The sequence below is a fragment of the Nomascus leucogenys genome, chromosome 22a, assembly GCF_006542625.1.
Source record: "Nomascus leucogenys isolate Asia chromosome 22a, Asia_NLE_v1, whole genome shotgun sequence".
Taxonomy (NCBI): domain Eukaryota; kingdom Metazoa; phylum Chordata; class Mammalia; order Primates; family Hylobatidae; genus Nomascus; species Nomascus leucogenys.
The window spans coordinates 68,790,970-68,810,235 of NC_044402.1; the positions used below are offsets into that span (position 1 = coordinate 68,790,970).

The following is a 19,266-nucleotide window of genomic DNA, read 5'->3' on the forward strand; positions in this document are numbered from 1 at the left end:
CACTTGATGTAATATACACTGCTTTTAAAATTCACAAAAATTACAAAAATGAAGATAGTAGAATTTTGATGGGCAATAAACATTTCTTGAGTTCTTGGAGAACATGGACTATTGTGTTATTTGTAAATGCCTTTGCTTTATCCATAGTTCTCTTTCACCACAAGATTAATTATACTTTTATAAGCTGTGCCACCTTTTTTCCACCTGGGCTTTATTATTACTCAACAACAAAGGAAACACAAAATAAATATAAATACATGTAGTATGATGCAATTTTGTTTAATAAAAACATGGTAAGCAAAGTATAAAGAAAGAGCAAAGTGTAAAGCAAAGCATAAAGAGCAGGGTGATACATAATAGATGCTCACTGAGTCATTTTGTAGTGACTCATTAAGCTATTTACCATTTTCCCTCTGCAGATAATTGTGCGTGAAAACCTTTACATCTGTGGCCTTTCTTCTTTGTCTGACTGATTGTGTTAGATAAATACCTGAAAGTGGGATTTCTGAGCAGAGCGTATGACCATATCACAAATATTTTAACAATGCCTCTTTAATTTACTTTTCTTATTTTAGGGAGAGTGGCTAATTTCCTCCAGTCCAACAAGTGTTGTTTTTCAGATTCTATTCTACCACATACTTTATTTTATAGTTTTTGTAAAATAGCCTGCTTTAAAAAAATAAATGTATTATAGATTTTCATGTTTTGCATATTTTATGTAAATATCCTTTTCAGTAGCCATATAATATTTCAGGGGTTTCTTTGTACTTGGACATTAACCATTGGAGTCACCTTAGGGTTTATTTCTTGAATCTCCTCCCATATTATACTCACTTCCCAGGTGATTTGCTTGTTCTTATGGCTTTATATGTCATCTATATGTTGATGAAAATAAATTTCTATCCCTTGCCCAAGCCTGAACTTCATACTAGCATATCCAACTGCCTGTGGACATCTCCATCTATAAGCCTAGTAGCCTAATAAGCATAACCTCAGACTTACCAGGCCTCACACTGAAGTTATGAACTTCAGCCCAACCCCCATGCCAGGACAAAACCTTGTTGTTATCTTTTATTCCTCTCTTGCCTCATCCCATCCATGTTCAGTCCGTCAGTGGATCCTGTGAGCCCAGTCTTGAGGATGGTTCCAGGATCTAATCACTTCTCACTGCCTCTTTTGCTGCCACCACCTCTGGCCTGGATAATTGCAGCAGCCTCCCAGTTAGCCTTGCTGTGTCCATCCTTCTTCCCCTTCTGTCTGCTCTCAACAGAGGAGCTAGTGATTCTCTTAGGACAGAATAAATCATTTAGGTTTCCTTCACATGGTCCTGAAGAAGCTTCCTACCTCACTCAGTGTAAAAACCAAAAAAAAAAAAAAAAAGTCACTAAAATGGCCTAGAAGGCACTGTGTGTGGCTGCCTGCTGCTCTCTGACCCCACTTCATTCCTCCTGTACTGACTAACTCTATACTAGCCTCTCTAGCCTTCTGGATATGCCTTCAGCATCTCAGTCAGACTTCTTCTCTGAGCCTTCATCCCTGGCTGCTGTTCCTTCCAGAACGTCCTTCCCCCACTTATCTTCCTAGTTTCTTTCCTTACTTCCTTCAGGATTCTGTGTACTTCCTCACTGGGGTCTTCCCTGGCCAATCTGTTTTAAATGACAGCCCTACCTAGGTAGCCCTGTCCTTCTTAGCAGGCTTTATTTTTCTCTCTAGCACTTCTCACCATCTGGCATAGCATACACTGCTTGGTTTATTTTTAATCTCCCTCTGCTAGAATGTAAGCTCCATAAAAATGGGATTTTGTTCACTGCAGCATCCCCAACACCTAGAGCAGGGCTGATACATAATAGATGCTCACTGAGTCATTTTGTAGTGACTCATTAAGCTATTTGCCGTTTTCCCTCTGCAGATAATTGTGTGTGAAAATCTTTACATCTGTGGCCTTTCTTCTTTGACAGATTGTCTTAGATAAATACCTAAAAGTGGGATTACTGAGTAGAGTGTATGACCATATCACAAATATTTTAACAATGCCTCTTTAATTTACTTTTCTTATTTTAGGGAGTGTGGAAAATATTGTTTTTATTAACAGATTATGCTATGATTGATTGGATCTAAATTTTGTCTAAGCTATTTAACTACCTTTAAGACCTTGGGCACCCTCATTAACTTCTTTGAGCTTTAGTTTATATTTCTGTTAAATGAAATAAATATTTAATTCAAAGAGTTATTGTTGATCTAAAAAAGAATTAAACGTTGCAAAGCTTTTGTCATATAGTATCTGTCAATAAATAGCAGTCCCCTTTCTCCATCCTGGCCTTCATTCTACTAAATATTTGTTTTCTTGAAACAGTTTTGTCTTAGGTAGGATTTAACAATATACAGTCATGCACATATGCCTGCTCACTCAGGCACATGCACATGTGTATGTCTAGACATGTATCTGCATATTAGCTTTCAAAATCAGTCTATATTGTTCTGGTCAGTTTTAAATTGGTAATACTTACTCTGATGCTAGCCACGGCACACCATTCCTGACGAATATTGATATCCAAGGACGTGTTAGTAGTTAAGCAATGCATTGACTCAATTACCTCTCCCCACTTCTCCTTTATTGAATTTTTACTTATGCATAGGTTTTTTTCTGGCACAGTTTGGAGTGGGAATATGTTATTTCTCATAATTGGATTTAACTATTTCATCTGTTATTAATTGGTTGTGATTAATTTCAAAGACCTTGCAAGCACTTTTGTATTTACCAATATATTTGTCATTTCTGATGCTCTATTCATTTGTAAAGATCTAAGTTTCCATCTGGTTATGTTGCCTTTCAACCTAAAGAAGAACTCCCTTTAGCATATTTGAAATGGGAATCTGGAGGCCACAAATACCCTTAATTTCCTTTTCACTTTCATTCTTTGAAGGATATTTTGCTGAACATAGAATTTTTGGCTGACAGTTTTTTTTTTTTTCTGCTTCCAGTATAGTCATGAGCTGCATAACAACATTTCAGTTAATTATGGGGGGTGGAGTGTTGGAGGGGACTCCGCATATACAATCGTGGTCCTATAAGATTATGATTACTGTACCTTTTCTATGTTTATTTATTTATAAAGGAAATAGGTTTAATTGACTCACAGTTCTGCATTGCTGGGGAGGCCTCAGGAAACTTACAATCATGGCTGAAGGCAAAGAAGAAGCAGGCACCTTCTTCCCAGGACAGCAGAACAGATGGAGTCCTTTTCTATGTTTAGATAAGTTTAGATACGCAAATACCATTCTGTTTTAATTGCCTATTCACTACAATAATGGTAATGTCCTGTACAGGTTTATAGCCTTGGAGCAATAGGCAATACCATATATCTTAGGCATGTAGTAGGCTATACCATCTAGGTTTGTGTAAGGACACTGTGATACTCACACAAAGACAAAACCACCTAATGATGTGATTCTCAGAATGTATCCCTGTTGTTAAGTGATGCATAACTGTACTTTAAAGACGTTGTTGCACTGTCGTTGAGCCTTTATAATTTCTGATGAGCAGAGCATCGTATTTCAAATTATTTTTCCCTGTATATAGTGAGCCATTTTTGTCTGGTGAATTACAATATTTTCTTTTTATCTTTGGTTTTCATCTGTTTGACTGTATTTTGTGTAGGTTTTCTTCTTTTACAATTTACTTCTCTATAGGGTTCTTGAGCTCCTTGAATCTGTGTCTTAGCCTGTTTTGTGTTGCTCCAAAGGAATGTCTGATGGGGCTGGGCAGTTCATAAAGAACATGTTTATTTAGTGCATGATTCTGATGACTGAAAAGTTCAAGATTAGGCATCTGTATCTGGTGAGGGCCTCAGGCTGCTTCCACTCATGATGGAAGGTGAAGGGGAGCCGGCATGTGCAGAGATCACATGGCAAGAGAGGAAGCAAGAGAGGAAGGGAGAGGTGCCAGGTTCTTTTAATAAACCAGCTCTTGTGGAAACTCATAGAGCTAGAGCTCACCCACCCCGAGGGACAGCGTCAATCCATTTATGAGGGATCTGCCCCCCATGACCCAAACACCTTCCAGAAGGCCCCACCTTTCACATTGGGGATCAAATTTCAACAGAACGCCCAAACTATAAGAGTATGTTTATGTCTTTTACCAGATTTTGGAAGTTACAGACTATTATTTCTTCTAATATTGTTCCCCCTAGTTTGTCTCCTTTTTCCCTGTTACTCTAATTACCCACGTTAGACTTTGAACAATTGTTCTACAGGTCTTCAAAGTCTGTTTATTTCTCCATTTTTTTCTTTCTTTCTTTTTTTTTTTTCAGATTGCATGGTTCAGGTTCACTGAATTTTTCCTTTGCATGTCTTTTCCCCTTAGAGTGGATCATATTTTACTTGCTCTTCATCAACCTATTAGATTATGTATCCTGGGCATGGTGAGAGTTATTTTGTGGAGATGGTGGATTTTTTACATTGCTTTCAAAAATGTTGATGTTTTGTTGATAGGCAGTTTACTTAGACTCAAATTGTAGCCTGTCATGCTTGCAGTGGACAGTGGCTTTAGTCTCAGATAAATTCTTTAAACCTTAGCTCCTATCTGCATTCAGTTTACCTTGTACATTCATAGTTCAGAAGTCAGCTAGAATCATGCTTAGTTTATATACAGAATTAGGGTTTACTTCGTTGGCATTGTCTCTTCTGTAGTTCTCTAGTCATTCTCTGATTTCCCCAGGCTTTTTTCCCTGGCTCCTGCAGCTAGAAAGAGGATGTGTTTTTCTATCAGAATTTTGCTTGCTGCTGTGGCTGTGTCTGATCTCAGGGTAGAGCTGCAGAATAAATATATAAATGGACAGACAGGTCACTCTACTGGTTGCTTGCTCCAACTTGGATACTTCCCCAAAGTCAGTTTCCTTTTTTTCAGCCTCCAGAGCCCTCAGGTAGTGTTTGTTTATTTTTGTTTGGGTGGGGAGACTGTGGTGTTCATATGTTGTGAAATCCATTAGCTCATTCCTACACAACAAAAAGAGAATGTCCCTTTCAATTATTTTTAATTGAAATCCTTATTGAGACAGTTGTGGATTCAAATACAGTTCTAAGAAATAATACAATGAGATCTCATGTACTCTTTACCCAGTTACCTATAATGGTAACATTTTATAAATCTCTAGTATGATATCAGAACCAGGCTTTTGACATTGATACAATCTTCCGATCTTAATCAGATTTCCCCAGTTTTATTAATACTTGTACTCATTTACATATGTGTGAGATTTAATTCTATACAATTTTATCACATGTGTAGGTTTGTGTAGCCACCATCACAGCATCCCAACTATTTTTGGAAAATATAGGAAGTGCTACAGTTTGAAAGAACTAAAAGTCTCTGGCCATGCTATACACTTGAGATGATTAAATATTTTAAAATAATTAGAACAATGACATATACCCTGTAAATGTTTATTTTTTTTAATAACCACCTTTCCAGGTTGTAAACTTCATTGAGTACAAGGTTCATTTCATGGTTTTCTTTTTTTGGGGGGGTGTTATTTTTTTTGGAGATGGAGTCGTGCTGTTGCCAAGGCTGGAGTGCAGTGGCACGATACTGGCCCACTGCAGCCTCTGCCTCCCGGGTTCAAGTGATTCTCCTGCCTCAGCCTCCAGAGTAGCTGGAATTACAGGCATGCACCACCACACCTGGCTAATTTTGGTATTTTTAGTAGAGATGGGGTTTCACCATGTTGGCCGGGCTGGTCTTGAACTCCTGGCCTCATGTGATCTGCCTGCTTCAGCCTCCCAACGTGCTGGGATTACAGGCATGAGCCACTGCATCTGGCCCATTTTACGTTTTGACTATATCTCTTACCACACCGCTGCCCAGTGCTTTCTTCAGTACTTTGCACAGAGATGTTTACCTCATGTTTAAAATACAAATACACGTTGCCAAATATAATTGAAAAGTAGCAATGTCTTAGATATTTTCTCTGCTTTTTAACTGAGGCTAGTATTTTTCAAAGTTTACATCCTCATTATGTTTACTTTCAAATGTAGTACATGAAAGTACTTTATAGATGTTTGATCTTTTGAAGGTGGTGCTGCCGCCTTTGATTAAAAAAGTAATTAGGTGAGCATTTCCTTATAGAGGTAACTATCAAAGCTTGAAAGCACATATTTCCTTTCAACTATTACGTTTGTCGATGTGTTACCCCCATCCCATCCCCCATCAATCTGCTTCTCTCTCTATCTCTTTCTCTCAAAATGTTATGCAAGACAGCTTTTGTGAACTTATTTATGTTAGAACCAGCGTTAAAAAAAAAATCCAGCTTTTTACATGGTCTAATGGACCATGAGAGTCAGTGATAAAATTATAGTAGTTGTGTCATGGATCTTATTTGGTATCTAAATATGCTCTCTGAAAAAAATGTGATTCACACATATTTTTTGGAGAATAAACAAAATTTCTATATTTTCATATAATCAGTAATACCTATTTGATAAGAATTACATGCTCTTCTTTTTTCTTCTTTGATCTGGGGTTCACTTTTTCTGCCTATCTTGTGCAATTTTTTAAAAATCTTGGAAATTAAGTGTTTGGCTCTCAGTACGGGTTATGTTGAAAAGAGCATACCTAGTGAGGGGTTGGTAGAGCCTACGCAAGTGCTCTTTCAGGCAGCTTTGACATCCTAGGAACAATAGGTATTAAAGAAGTGGCTTCTTGAATTGGAGTGGTCAGTCTCCTACCTTCTGGGTCCCAAATGACCCTGAGTAGATGTGGATATTCAAGGAAATTAAAATGCACAGCCCCTTTGGAAAAGATAGTAAGGACACCTACCATTGTATTTTACTTGATTGTTTTATTCATTCATTCATCCATCAAATACTCATTGAGTACCCACAGTGTGCCAGGCATATAAATGAAAAGATCCTATGACATCATTCTAAGAAAGATGATTTATGCACATGCCTACCATGGGTCATTTAAACTTTAACGGACTTCAACATTTAAATTGAGTTAAATTCTATTAAGTTTGTCTGTTATTCTTCTCTCTCTCTCACTGTCTGTCTCTACGTCCTCAGATTTTGGGGCTTTAGCCTGTCCAATGAATCAGAGTGGAGAGCTGATTATAACAATGACCCTTCTGGGAAAGAAATATACTGTCTTCTGCTTCCATTTCCCTGGGAGTAGAGGCCACTGACGTCTCTGGTCCTCTCTGCAAAGTGGGGATAATGGTAATCCCGCTTCATCTGGTTGATGGAGGATTAAATGAGATTGTGCACAGGGCTCTGGAGATGTGGACTTCACTAAGGCCTGGTCTTGCTCTCTTGGGGGCCCCACACACAGGAGAGGGATGCACATGTTACACCAACTCTTCCGTGGGAAGTGTGGCCACAGCATCCTGCAGGGCCATTGGATTGGATAGCGGAGCTGGAAAGGTTTGGGCCCTTAGAGAAGGCAAGGTGTGGATGAGCTTAGACCCCGATCACACTGCTGGTGTGGACTCACTGTGGACCTGCACCAGGCCTGGGGTTTGAGGATGACGGTCACCACAATTTAATGTCCACATGGGACCCTCTGCTTTTCCTTTTAACTGTGGCAAAATACCAGATGGGGACACTTTTGTCAGTGCACATGGTGCAGGGAACACTTGGGCGGAGGGTAAACTGGGGCAAGTGGTTACTCGACCAGATGTCCCTGGTTTTTTTCAGTGCCTATCCTGACATCTGGTCTCTTTTTCTGCTTCTGCTTGGTATAATACTTTCACAACTTGAAGACACATGGCTTGTTTCAGTGTAGCTGAGGCTGGTGAACCGCTGGGCCCAGGAAAGGCATGGTTTGTAAATGCTATGTTATGAAACCTTACCCATGGCTCCTGTCAAACATTTTAGGCAAAGAGACTCTATGATATGATTTTCTTTAAATACATACATGTATTTGTAGAAACACATACATGTACATATATAATTATAATAATTTTTTCACATATGAGGAGATTAAGGCAGAGAGAGATTAATTCCTGTAGCTAAGTCTCCATAGCCAGATAGCAGCAGAAATAATTCCCACCCTATCCTTTGGACGTTGCTTTAAAAGTATGTTAACAGAGCATCATATTTATTTGATAATTTTGATTATTGAAATTTGATAAGTTGTCGATTAAGTGGTATGCTGTTGCATTCATTCTTGGAATTTAAAGAAAATAGACTTTAAAAGTGGTTTGAAGCTTAAGAGAAGGAGAGATGTATACATCATGTTGTATAACAAATACTAAAAATTTTTTTTGATTTTTTTTTTGGCTGATAACAGGTGAGGAAATTGCTATTGAAGAGATGGTGTTGAGTAAATTTCTTGACTCCCCTGCTGCCTGCCCATGCATTGTTACAGGGCACACAGAGAATGTCTGTTAACTTGTCCGTAGCACTCAACACTGTGATAGCAACAACAAAACATATTTACTGAAGACAACCAGTTGATTAAGTGTCTTGACCCCCTCCTGTGTATGCACAGGCATTGTCACAGGGCATACAAAGAGGAAATGGTCAGCTTCTGCATTGAGACTGTGTGCTATTTGGATGAAGAAAGAAGACTGTACTGGAACTGCAGGCTGTTATAGGATGATGATGACAAAGTCCGAAGGGAATGTGAATACAATGTGTCAGAGGTGTGGGAAGGAGAGGACGAGGGAGGGCGGGGAGGAGTCCAACTGGAAAGACTAGAAGGAAACCATTGAAACAGTTGTGTCCTTCACACCAAATGCATTTTGTGGTCTTACTGTTCGCTTTTGCTGGACCGTATGTCTTTTCACCCCCCTCTTTGTACCTTATCATGAGGGGGCAAATAACCACAAAGCAGGAAACCTTGTCAAGGAAACAAGTTCTAGACTCTGTCTTGTGGTCATTGCCCACTAAATTCCTTCATTCATCACTACAGCCATAGCCCCGTGATTATCATTTATAGAGAAGGGCCAGAGTCATTAGGAAAAGGTTATACTTACTGCCAAGAAGGTAGGGATGTAGGTAATGCAGCTCAGAAAATTTTACATTAAACAGAATTGAGAACGTAGAAATTTGGGGAAAACTCCAGTTTCTAGAGGATTTGTATATCGGGAAAAGGTGATTCTTTCTTCCCAACTTTGTCCCAGAGAGCCCAGTGTACCAGGTATTACGGTGCATTTTCTGTGTCTATCTTTCCTGGTTTAGGCTTGCATGTGAACAGTGTTCCATTTTCCTGTTTAAATAAATTTCTTCACTTTTACTTGAAATAGGACCCAGTAGGATATTATGTGGTACTTTATATGTAAGTTTCACTGGTCCCACTTTAAAAACAAAAACCTTTGTCTACTTTTCTTTAATCTCATCAACTATTATTAAGGAAGCTTCATCTAAGATTTACTTATGGTCTGTTTTGCATATTTATCAATTGTTGCCTTTGACCAACAGTGAATTAATTTGGGTAATACTTTCACGTGATATGAAATTGTTCTGTATTAGTAGAAAATATTAAATGTTACTACTGAAAATGAATGTTTACAGAGTTTTATTTCTTGAGCATTTAGTCTAAAAACAAGTTTTTTTTTTTTGATACAGAGTCTTGCTCTGTCGCCCAGGCTGGAGTGCAGTGGCGCAATCTCGGCTCACTGCAAGCTCCGCCTCCCGGGTTCACGCCATTCTCCTGCCTCAGCCTCTCCGAGTAGCTGGGACTACAGGCGCCCACCACCACGCCTGGCTAATTTTTTGTATTTTCAGTAGAGACGGGGTTTCACCGTGGTCTCGATCTCCTGACCTCATGATCCGCTCGCCTCGGCCTCCCAAAGTGCTGGGATTACAAGCATGAGCCACCACGCCCGGCCTAAAACAACTTTTAATTTTTTTTTTTTACACAGTTTTATTAGCAATGTCCCCACACCTTTGGGGCCCCATGCACTTCACCTGCTCCCCTTCAGCACCTCATTCACACAGCAAATGCGACCAGAAAGAAGACTCAGTCCTCCCATTCCTCTTGACGTAGGCATTGGCTTAGGATAAAAACAGTTTTGTGGATGTTCATAAACACTTGCGACTTTTCATCTTGTCTGGGACATCGTGCCCTTTGACATCCTTCATTACTCTTTATGAGAAAAAAGCAAATAACCACAAAGCAGAGAATTTTAACAAGCCGTAAGGGATTGGGGCTGAATTTAGCACACTTTGATTATAGAGACAAAAATTGCCAAGTTTATGACTACGGGTGGTCAAAGCGCTCTCTCTGCATGCATAATTAGATGCTTAGTAAATGTTTTCTCACAGTAAAAATATAACATGACTATTGCTCTGTGTAAGAAGGGTATAAGTTATATCATTTTGAAATCATTGTTTTATTTCTACCTTATACACTTACATTTTCATCTCATAGTCTTTCCAGCTTTGTCTCATTAGAACTTGAGGATTGGAGGGTTTAAATGTTTTAAAAGGATTTCTTTTTTAATGTTACTGCTGGGGGCTAACAGAAAAATGGTTAAGTCTGCCTTACAGTTACTGACAGGAGTGTTGACAGTGTACACCCGTGAAATCCTACCAACACTTTATTGGGATAATTGAGCAATGTGTAATTGGTGGCATTAAGAACCACATAGAAAGAATAAATTCTGACCTTCTACTTTTTTCTTTTTGTAATTTTTAGATTTGTAGCCAAACCGTGTGCCATAGCCCTCAACATTCAGGCCAGTGGACCACAAATTGCTCCGCCCAATGCCATTCTGGAAAAGGTCTTCACTGCAATTACAAAGGTATGATTGTCCTTTCCTGGGGTATAGATTGTCCCCGGTCTCCATTCTCAGCCTGCTGTCATTCAGTTTGTCCCCTTCTGGGTTTGGAGAATCAACTTTTGCCTAGCCTTATGCTGGAGAACATGTTGTCAGAAGGAATGCAAGCGTAGCAGAAGCGGAACGAAGATGGGCTTGTCTTAGACCTGGTAGTTTACGCTCAAGTTGATTTTTAGTAGCTTGCCTAAGAATAGTCTTGATTAAATAATGATTAGTCTAATTCTGTACCTCTTTTAATCACATGTGACCTGAAGCAAGATGTGACTAGAAGCAAGATGAGGGCTGGGAGGGACTTTGTGGAGGTGACTGGGTAGAGCTGAAGAATGTGATTTATGTGTGTGTGAAAAAAGGGACCTCTTGGCTTGTAGCATTGTCCATAGATTCTAGGAGCTGTGATAAGTAGACAAATGTAAACAAAAACAACAAGAAGGCATAATTGCAGGATAAAAGATTGTACCATGAAGGTATGAAGAAGGAGGGTCAGGAGAGTCTTAAGCAAAGAGATAGTTTCACTGTGGAGAATAAATCTGGTGGGAGTTGAAGCCCAAACTAGGAGTGAGAAGAAGGGAGCGGGAGAGAAGCAGGGAGAAGAGACCACATCCCCTGCCTCCGCCCCCATCCCAAGTTCAGATCTCCTTCAGAACAAAGAGGGAGGAGAAGGCCGGAAGTCAGAAACACTCAATTGAAGGCCATAGGAAAATAAAGCAAATTACCGAGTTTTTATATATCTTACCTTATTCTTGCTTGGACAAGAAAGAAGAAAAGATTAGGAGAAATACAACATTCTATGAGAAGTATTGTGTGTTCATATATTAAATGGCTCATTTTCTTCCTTTCATTTTTCTGGGAGTATTACCCAGGCTTCCAAGATGTGATTTGACAGAATTAAGCAAATTATATTTCTTTTCTTGGTATTTGTGTTTCTAGCCATTTGTACTAGCTATCTCGTCTTACAACTATTAATTCGGATATCCAAACACTTTTGTCTATTTTATGGTCTTCATTTCTTCCAAAATTCTCTAGAGTTTTTCCCTCTGTCCTTTTAAAAAATGTTTTTTCCCTCAAAAAATTAAGAAAGTACCAGGTGTTTTTCATATCCCTGCTAGGAAGAAGAGAAGAATGAATGGAATTTTAGGAAAAGCTCTTTTGATGGTTTTTATGGGGTAATTTCAAATTGCCAAGTTCCTGTCTGAAGGGACACATATCTTACAGTATTTAAAAGAAGAAAATATAAAGAAAAAGCTTGCATTTTCATTTAGTGTATCAAATTACTTAAGTGAAACAACTTTTTCCCTCTTAAAAAAGCAGGTGTGTAGGGACTTCTCAGGTTCATTTGTAAGTGTGATTATAACATATTTGGAGTCTCTTTGTGAACTACTCTAAGTACATTAAACATACAGTATTCTAAATGAATAATAAAATGAGGTTTTTTTTTTATTTTGTTTTTTGTTTTCTCCACATTTGATGCCTCTCCTTAAAAATCCTGCAGTGGATGTTTCACTTCCCTTGCCTTATGTTTTTACAGTTACTGGAGAAATTTCCTCCGTAAAGGTAGTAAAAAGATTTTGCAGCCAGGTTGACTTTTCTAAAGAATACTTGCTTTGGCTGGGCGCGGTGGCTCATGCCTGTAATCCCTTTGGGAGGCTGAGGTGGGCAGATCATGAGGTCAAGAGATCGAGACCACCCTGGCCAACATGGTGAGACCCCATCTCTACTAAAAATACAAAAATTAGCCGGGCGTGGTGGCGGGCACCTGTAGTCCCAGCTACTCGGGAGGCTGAGGCAGGAGAATGGCTTGAACCCAGGAGGCAGAGGTTGCAGTGAGCCAAGACCGTGCCACTGCACTCCAGCCTGGCAATGGAGCAAGACTGTGTCTCAAAACAAACAAACAAAAACAAATACTTGCTTCTAGCTAATTTGAATGATCATATTCTTTTAGTTTCCAAGGTGATTCCTTTGGCGGTTTTTACATGATTAAAACAGAAGCGTCATGTGTAAAATATAAATGCAGCAAAAGTTGGAACTGTTTTCCGTTGTATTCTTTGTAGTTCTCCGGTCTTAATTGTGATATGAAATGTAACCAGTCAGTTGACTGGAATAGGAGGGGCAGGACTTGGGAGAGCTTGAACAAAGTGTGTGTTTGTGTATGTGTGTGAATGATCATCCAGTATCCTGGCCTTGCCATGGTTTGAGCTGCCTTTTTGTAAAAGGGCATGATTATAATCCTTCAAGTGTGAGAGATGTACCCTTAAAATCTCTGTGTATGACTGGCTACATAGTTTGTGGGGCCCGATACAGAATGAAAATGTGGGACCCCTTGTTCAAAAAGCATGAAAAAAAGTGCCATTAAGTGTACAAAAATATAAAGCTTTTTCCTTCCTCCCTCAGTCTCTCTCTACTTGTCAAGGTGTTTTTTTGTTTGTTGTTTTTGGTTTTGAGACAAGGTCTCACTCTGTTGCCAAGGCTGGAGTCTAGTGGCCTAACCGTAGCACACTGCAGCCTCAAACTCCTGGGCTCAGATGATCCTCTTGCTTCAGCCTCTCAAGTAGCTGGAACTACAGGTGTGGGCCACCACACCTAGCTGATTTAAACAAATTTTTTGCAGAGATAAGGTCTCACTATGTTGCCCAGGCTGGTCTTGAACTCCTGGCTTCAAGCAATCCTCCTGCCTCAGCCTCCCAAAGTATTGGGATTATAGCTGTGAGCCACCATGCCTGGTCAAGGTGTTTTTTATTTGCTGTGTAATGTCATGTTCCCTAATGGTATGGAGAGACTCTTGGGGAAAGTGCAGACCCTCACAGGTAGCTGGGGGCCCCACCCTGTGACTTAGTGTGCACACGACCCATCAGCTGCCAGGTTTCCCTTTTCTCCAGCCACTGGCTGACACACTGTACCTTGGTCAGGGGAGCAGAGAAATACAGTCAGGCCTCTCTCCAGGCCCACTGCCCCAACCCATGGGTGATGAGTGACCTTCAAGTGCATTGCAACCTCTATGCCCAGATCCAGGGGTACACAAAAGGCTCAGCCCTACCGAGTCACCCACCACATGCACTGGGGTAGCTGCCACCATCCTCTCTGAAACTCGACCCCCCACTCTCTGTGCTTGCATTTGGTCCTCTACTGGGGGCTGAAGGCAGCAGCAGTCACTAGGAAGTGGGGAGACAGGGAGGCTAGTGGGTGCTACAAGCCAGAGGATGAGGAACTGGGCGACCACACACACATCTGGCGGAAGTGGTGGGACTGTGTATGAGCCAAGAATCCAAGCTCCTGGCACATGCTCCTTTGCCCAATTGGGCTTCATTATAATAAGTACAAATTCCATGATAAAACTGTTAAGAATTTCAAGATGGTGACTGCAGGGTTTCCATGCCCAAATGTGGACCCTTCTGAATGGGGGTCCCTGTGTGACAGCACAGGTCACATGCCCTGACTATCTGGTTCTCCTTTGTGAAATTATTAATAGCTGAAAAATTTGAACCCTTATATATTCTCTAGCAGTCTTTCCTTTTGAAGTAACACCTGTCTGCCTGTTGCCTGTCTCTCTCTCCTCCCCCATCCCCTGTCTAAAATTTTATAAACATTTTATAGAAACTACTCCTACTGTAAAATAATTAGAAGTCTTGGTGTTTGAGCCAGTCACACCTGGATATTTGTGTTGGAACCTCAGCTCTGCTGCGTCCCGTCATTGTGGCCTTGGGTGAGTTTCTTAACCTCCCTAGGCTGCAGATAGCTCATTTGTAAAAATCTTTGAATAACCATCTCACAGGCGTTCATGAGGATTAAATAATCATGTAAATCATTCAGTAAATGATATAGCATCTTTTGTCTCATTGGTTCCCATATTTTGATTTGCATTTAAGATCACCTGAGAGTTAAAATGTAGAGTGTTGCATCATGTTTCTATAGATTCTCATCAATAGTATTGGAATGGGACCAAAACATCTACAATTATGGATTGTCAGACCCATTCAAATGAACAGAATGATTATTTCTCTTTAGTGAATATTTCTGAGCTCGTGTTTCTTAAGTGGTTATGTTGTTTTTTAACTGGTTATATTCAGAATTATCTGGGTAAATATGCTTTTAACTTTTGGGGATTCTCCTACCATATTATTTGTACATACCTATGATACTAAGTACCTCACTTTTCTGATCAAATCAGTGCTTAAGCCATGGGGGTGAGAATATATGTCAGATATAAAGCCAGGTTTTATGATCCAGGGAAATAATAAAATTTACTTTTGGTATGTTAGACTAAATTTTAAAGTGATAGGCAGATTTCCTATAATTTGTTTTTCCTAATTCTCCTCAATAACCTATTTCCTTTCATTTTTATTTTATACTTTCCTTCTTCCCCTCCCAGTACTGGTTAAGATTAATGTTATTAATATTAACCTAGGTGTTTATAATATATAAATGTTTATGTGAGTCTCCATTATTCATTTCTTTGCTTGGAAATCTTTCAGAAAAGCATATGGAGAATAATAAGGAAAGAACAATAGGAAACCCCCACCCTACATAGAGAGTATACACACACACACACACACACACACACACACACACACACACACACACAACACACACAAACGCAGAGAAAGAAAGAAAAAATGGAAGAAAATCTCACAAATGTCTTATCTGGCAAATTAGGAGATGCATATCTCTAGATTTCAAAACATATAAAGGCTAACTAGATTGGGCAGAAACCAAGTATGAGGAAGTGAAAAGCGTGAAGTGTGTCTGGAGGGCCCTGTGGAGGTGGATGTCAGGAAAGCCAGCACAAAAGCACTTCTCAAGAGTTGAGGAGACAAAAGAACCACCCACTGTTTGCAACAATAGGTCCAGGAACAGGTGAGCCAGGCTGGCAAGAGTGGAGGAGGGACACATAAAGCCACGTGGAGGGTATGTTTTCAGGAGTTCATCTCCCTTCATGGCAGCCAGACTGGAAGAGCATCCTTCCTGCTCCCCATACTGGAAGTAGCAGGTCAAGAAAATTCAACTAATTCAAAGATGATTAATAAAGAAGCAACTCACACAGTATCAAAGACAATAAAAAGAAAGTCTAGCAACTCCTGTTAACAAAATTTTCACTAGAATAATGAGGCTAAAGAGGCAAATGAAAATTGTGATTAAATATTTTACCATAAATTTAAAAAAATGAAGCAGTAACTCTGTGAAGGAAGATCACAAAGAAGAAATATAAGAACTAAAGAAAGAAATAGTCGGTCAACAAGAGGAGGTGGAATGTGAGCTGGTAGAGTTCAAAGTACCAAATCCATCACAGAAAAAACGACAAAATTAGGAAGAAGGCAGGAAACACTAGTCACTGCAGAAAACTCAGCAAAGAATATGGAAGATAGAAAGAATAAAACCGAATTAAATGAAACAAACCAAAATGAGCTACAAAATGGATATATAGGCCAAGCAGATCCAGCATCTCTGTAATAGGAATCCCTTAAGGAAAAGCAAAATAAAACAATGAATTAAAACAACTTCCGAGATATAATTCAAGATTTTTTCCTAAGATAAATGGAGGTTTATTTTAATATGTTAATAAAAATGTAGTGAAAATGGGCCCAGAAAGTTCAACACTAAAACTTACATTATTAAAGTCGCTGGACTTGATAAGTAAAGAAATACTTCACTGAGCAGCTGGGCAAAAAATCAGATCTCTTTTTTTAGGGAAAATGTTATGTGATTGTAGGCCTTTCTGTAGTAACATTTTCAATATTCTCAAGGAAAATGTGAACTAAGAATTTTATATCTAGCCAAATTGTTTTTACTCTGTAAAGGTTATAGACATCATGTTAGACATCTTTGAACATGAAAAAATTTAGGGATATTATTCCATGAGTCTTTCTTGAGGAGACTCTATTAAATCATTAATTTTAGCTGACCAAGAGATCACTGGGAATGTTTGTAAGCTTTGAATATATTTAAACTGTAGTACTAAGAAAGAAATCTAAGGAATAGTGACAGACAGAATGTTAATGTTGTAGGTTCTCACAGTGTAGAAATGATACAGCAATAACTGAGTAGAAGGGGAAGAAGGTGGGAGGCAGAATCAGTTCACTGATTGCATGATCTCTAAGAGTTGGGAGTCAAAGCATATCAGTGAAAGCTGGCAAATCATTAGAAGTATATACATATTTAATAGTACAAGAGTAAATGCTAAGAAAGATAGTATTATTGACTATTGTAGTATTGGGTGGTGGAGGAGAAGGAAATAAGGCTACTTTAATTAGGTGGAGGAAATAAGGCTACTTTAAATATTGCTCATTTGAATTATTAGAGATGGAAAAGAAAGAGCCGTATGGATAACCACCAGAACAAAAATTACTCCCAAAAGGAAAAAAAAAACAAAAAACCATGTAGTGAAATGTTTTTTAAAATCATCAAAATGGAAAGTAGAACATAGAAAGAATAAACAAACTTATAATCATATTAATACACATAAATGGGCTTAATTCATCTAATAAAAACTAATTCAGGCTTTGGTTATTGGTATGGGTCGAATTATTTTCCTCCCCAAAAGGTATACATTGAAGTCTTGACCCCTAGTACCTCAGAATGTAACCTTATTTGGAGATAGGATCTTTACAAAGGTAAATTAGTTAAAATGGGATTATTATGGTGGGTCCTAATCCAATATGCTGGGTGTCCATATACAAACGAGACAATTGGACACAGAGATAGGCATGAGGGAAGATGCTGTGAAGAAACACAGGGAAAAGACAGCCATCTACAAGCCAAGGAGAGAGGCCTGGTACAGATTTTTCCCTCACATCCTTCAGAAGGAGCAAACCGTTCAACACCTTCATCTGGGACTTAACAGCCTCCAGAACCATGAGACTATACACTTCTGTTGTTCAGGGAACTTTGTTACAGCAGCCATAGAAAAACAATGCAGTCATAAAAAAAGTATGTGAGGGGCACCTTAAGACAAAGTAGTGACAAATGTTGAAAATAAGAGCATAGGTGAAGTTATCCAGGCACATATAAATAACAAAGTAGGATTTCTAAAAGCATTAAATGAAAGGAAGAATTGGCTTTTTATTGTCAGAGGATACAATTCATGATGAAGATAAAATAGTTATGAATCATATGTATTAAATATTAGTGTGTATATTCATAGAAAGGAATTGAAGAAAAAGTGGAAACACAATAGAAAGAAATTCTGATTTACCTCTGAGGCATGATAGAGTCAGTGAGAAGATGTAAAATAGAATATAGAAATTCTAAGGAGCATAGTTAGGAAGATCTAAGGGGGTACATTTATAATCCTATATTCTGAATGTAGAGACTGTACTTTCTTTTCAAGTAGCTATTAAATACTTACAAAAATTGATGCTGTATTATGTTAAACTATAATTTTTAAAAATTAGGCATGATTTAATACTAGAAATTAGAAAACAGAAAAATCAGAGAACAAAACCGCTTCCTCCTGAAAATTTATAAATACTGTCTTATTAACTCTTGGGTAAAATTGAAATTTCAGAATATTTAGAAAACAGTGGTAATGAAAGTACTACCTTTATGTGCTATGCTGCAAAAGTGCTCATTGAAAACTCATACAGATATGAAAAAAATAGCCACTTGGTTAAACATTAGAACAAGAACAACAAAATGAATGGAGATAAGCAAAGGAAGAAAGTAATAACGATAAAGCTAAAATCAATGAGTTAGCAAAACTATAGAATTAAAAAAATTAATCTCCAAATCCTTTATTTATTTACTTTTGTTTTACCAAAGGCAGCTACATCGACTAAGAAAAAGCAAGCACAAATAAACGTTATGATCAGTAACCACAGAAACAGGAAAATTAAGAGAGCGGGGCAGATGTAATAGAAAAACTTGAATAAAAAATTTATTCTAGGAAAATATAATTGACTCTGTGTGTGTGTGTGTGTGTGTGTGTAAAGATCAAATTAAAAGAACTAAACTGCAAAAAAGTACCAGGCTCAGATGCTCTCACAAAAGATTTTGTTTTTCATTAACCCAAAGCATTTATTGAACATGTAGGTATATATTTTTTTCTTTGCTCAGGTGATTAGCATTTTAAAGATGTGAAGGCCTAAATTCATATCTATAATATCAAAAATTATATGTGCTCTGTCTCCTTGTTTATTGTGAATATTTAAGATGTGCAATACAATGTTTCAGTATACTTACACATGGTGACATGGTTACTATAGTCAAGCAAATCAGTATGTCATCTCACAAAAAATTATAACATACTCTTAACAGGAGATAATTCTCTTAAACCGTATCAAAGCATAGAAAATTAAGAAACCCATCCAGCTCTCTTTTAATGTAACAATAAGACATTAACATCAATGCCTTACAAAAATTTCAATAAAAAACAAAAGTAAGACTAGAGACCAAATTTTGTTGTTAATATTGATAAGGAAATCCTAAATAAAAAATTAGTGAACTGAACCTAGTAACACATTAAAAGAATTATTTATAATTTGATACAAAATTCTGTATA

At 38.3% G+C, this 19,266-nt stretch overlaps 1 protein-coding gene across 1 annotated transcript in view; it reads left to right on the top strand.

Moving 5' to 3' along the window:
• Positions 1-19,266, top strand: part of CERS6 (ceramide synthase 6) — a 326,541-nt gene that overhangs the window by 85,942 nt on the left and 221,333 nt on the right. Inside the window, exon 2 of the mRNA XM_004091962.3 lies at positions 10,637-10,742. Coding sequence (XP_004092010.1) covers positions 10,637-10,742 — 106 coding nt within the window. The remainder of the gene's footprint in view (positions 1-10,636; positions 10,743-19,266) is intronic.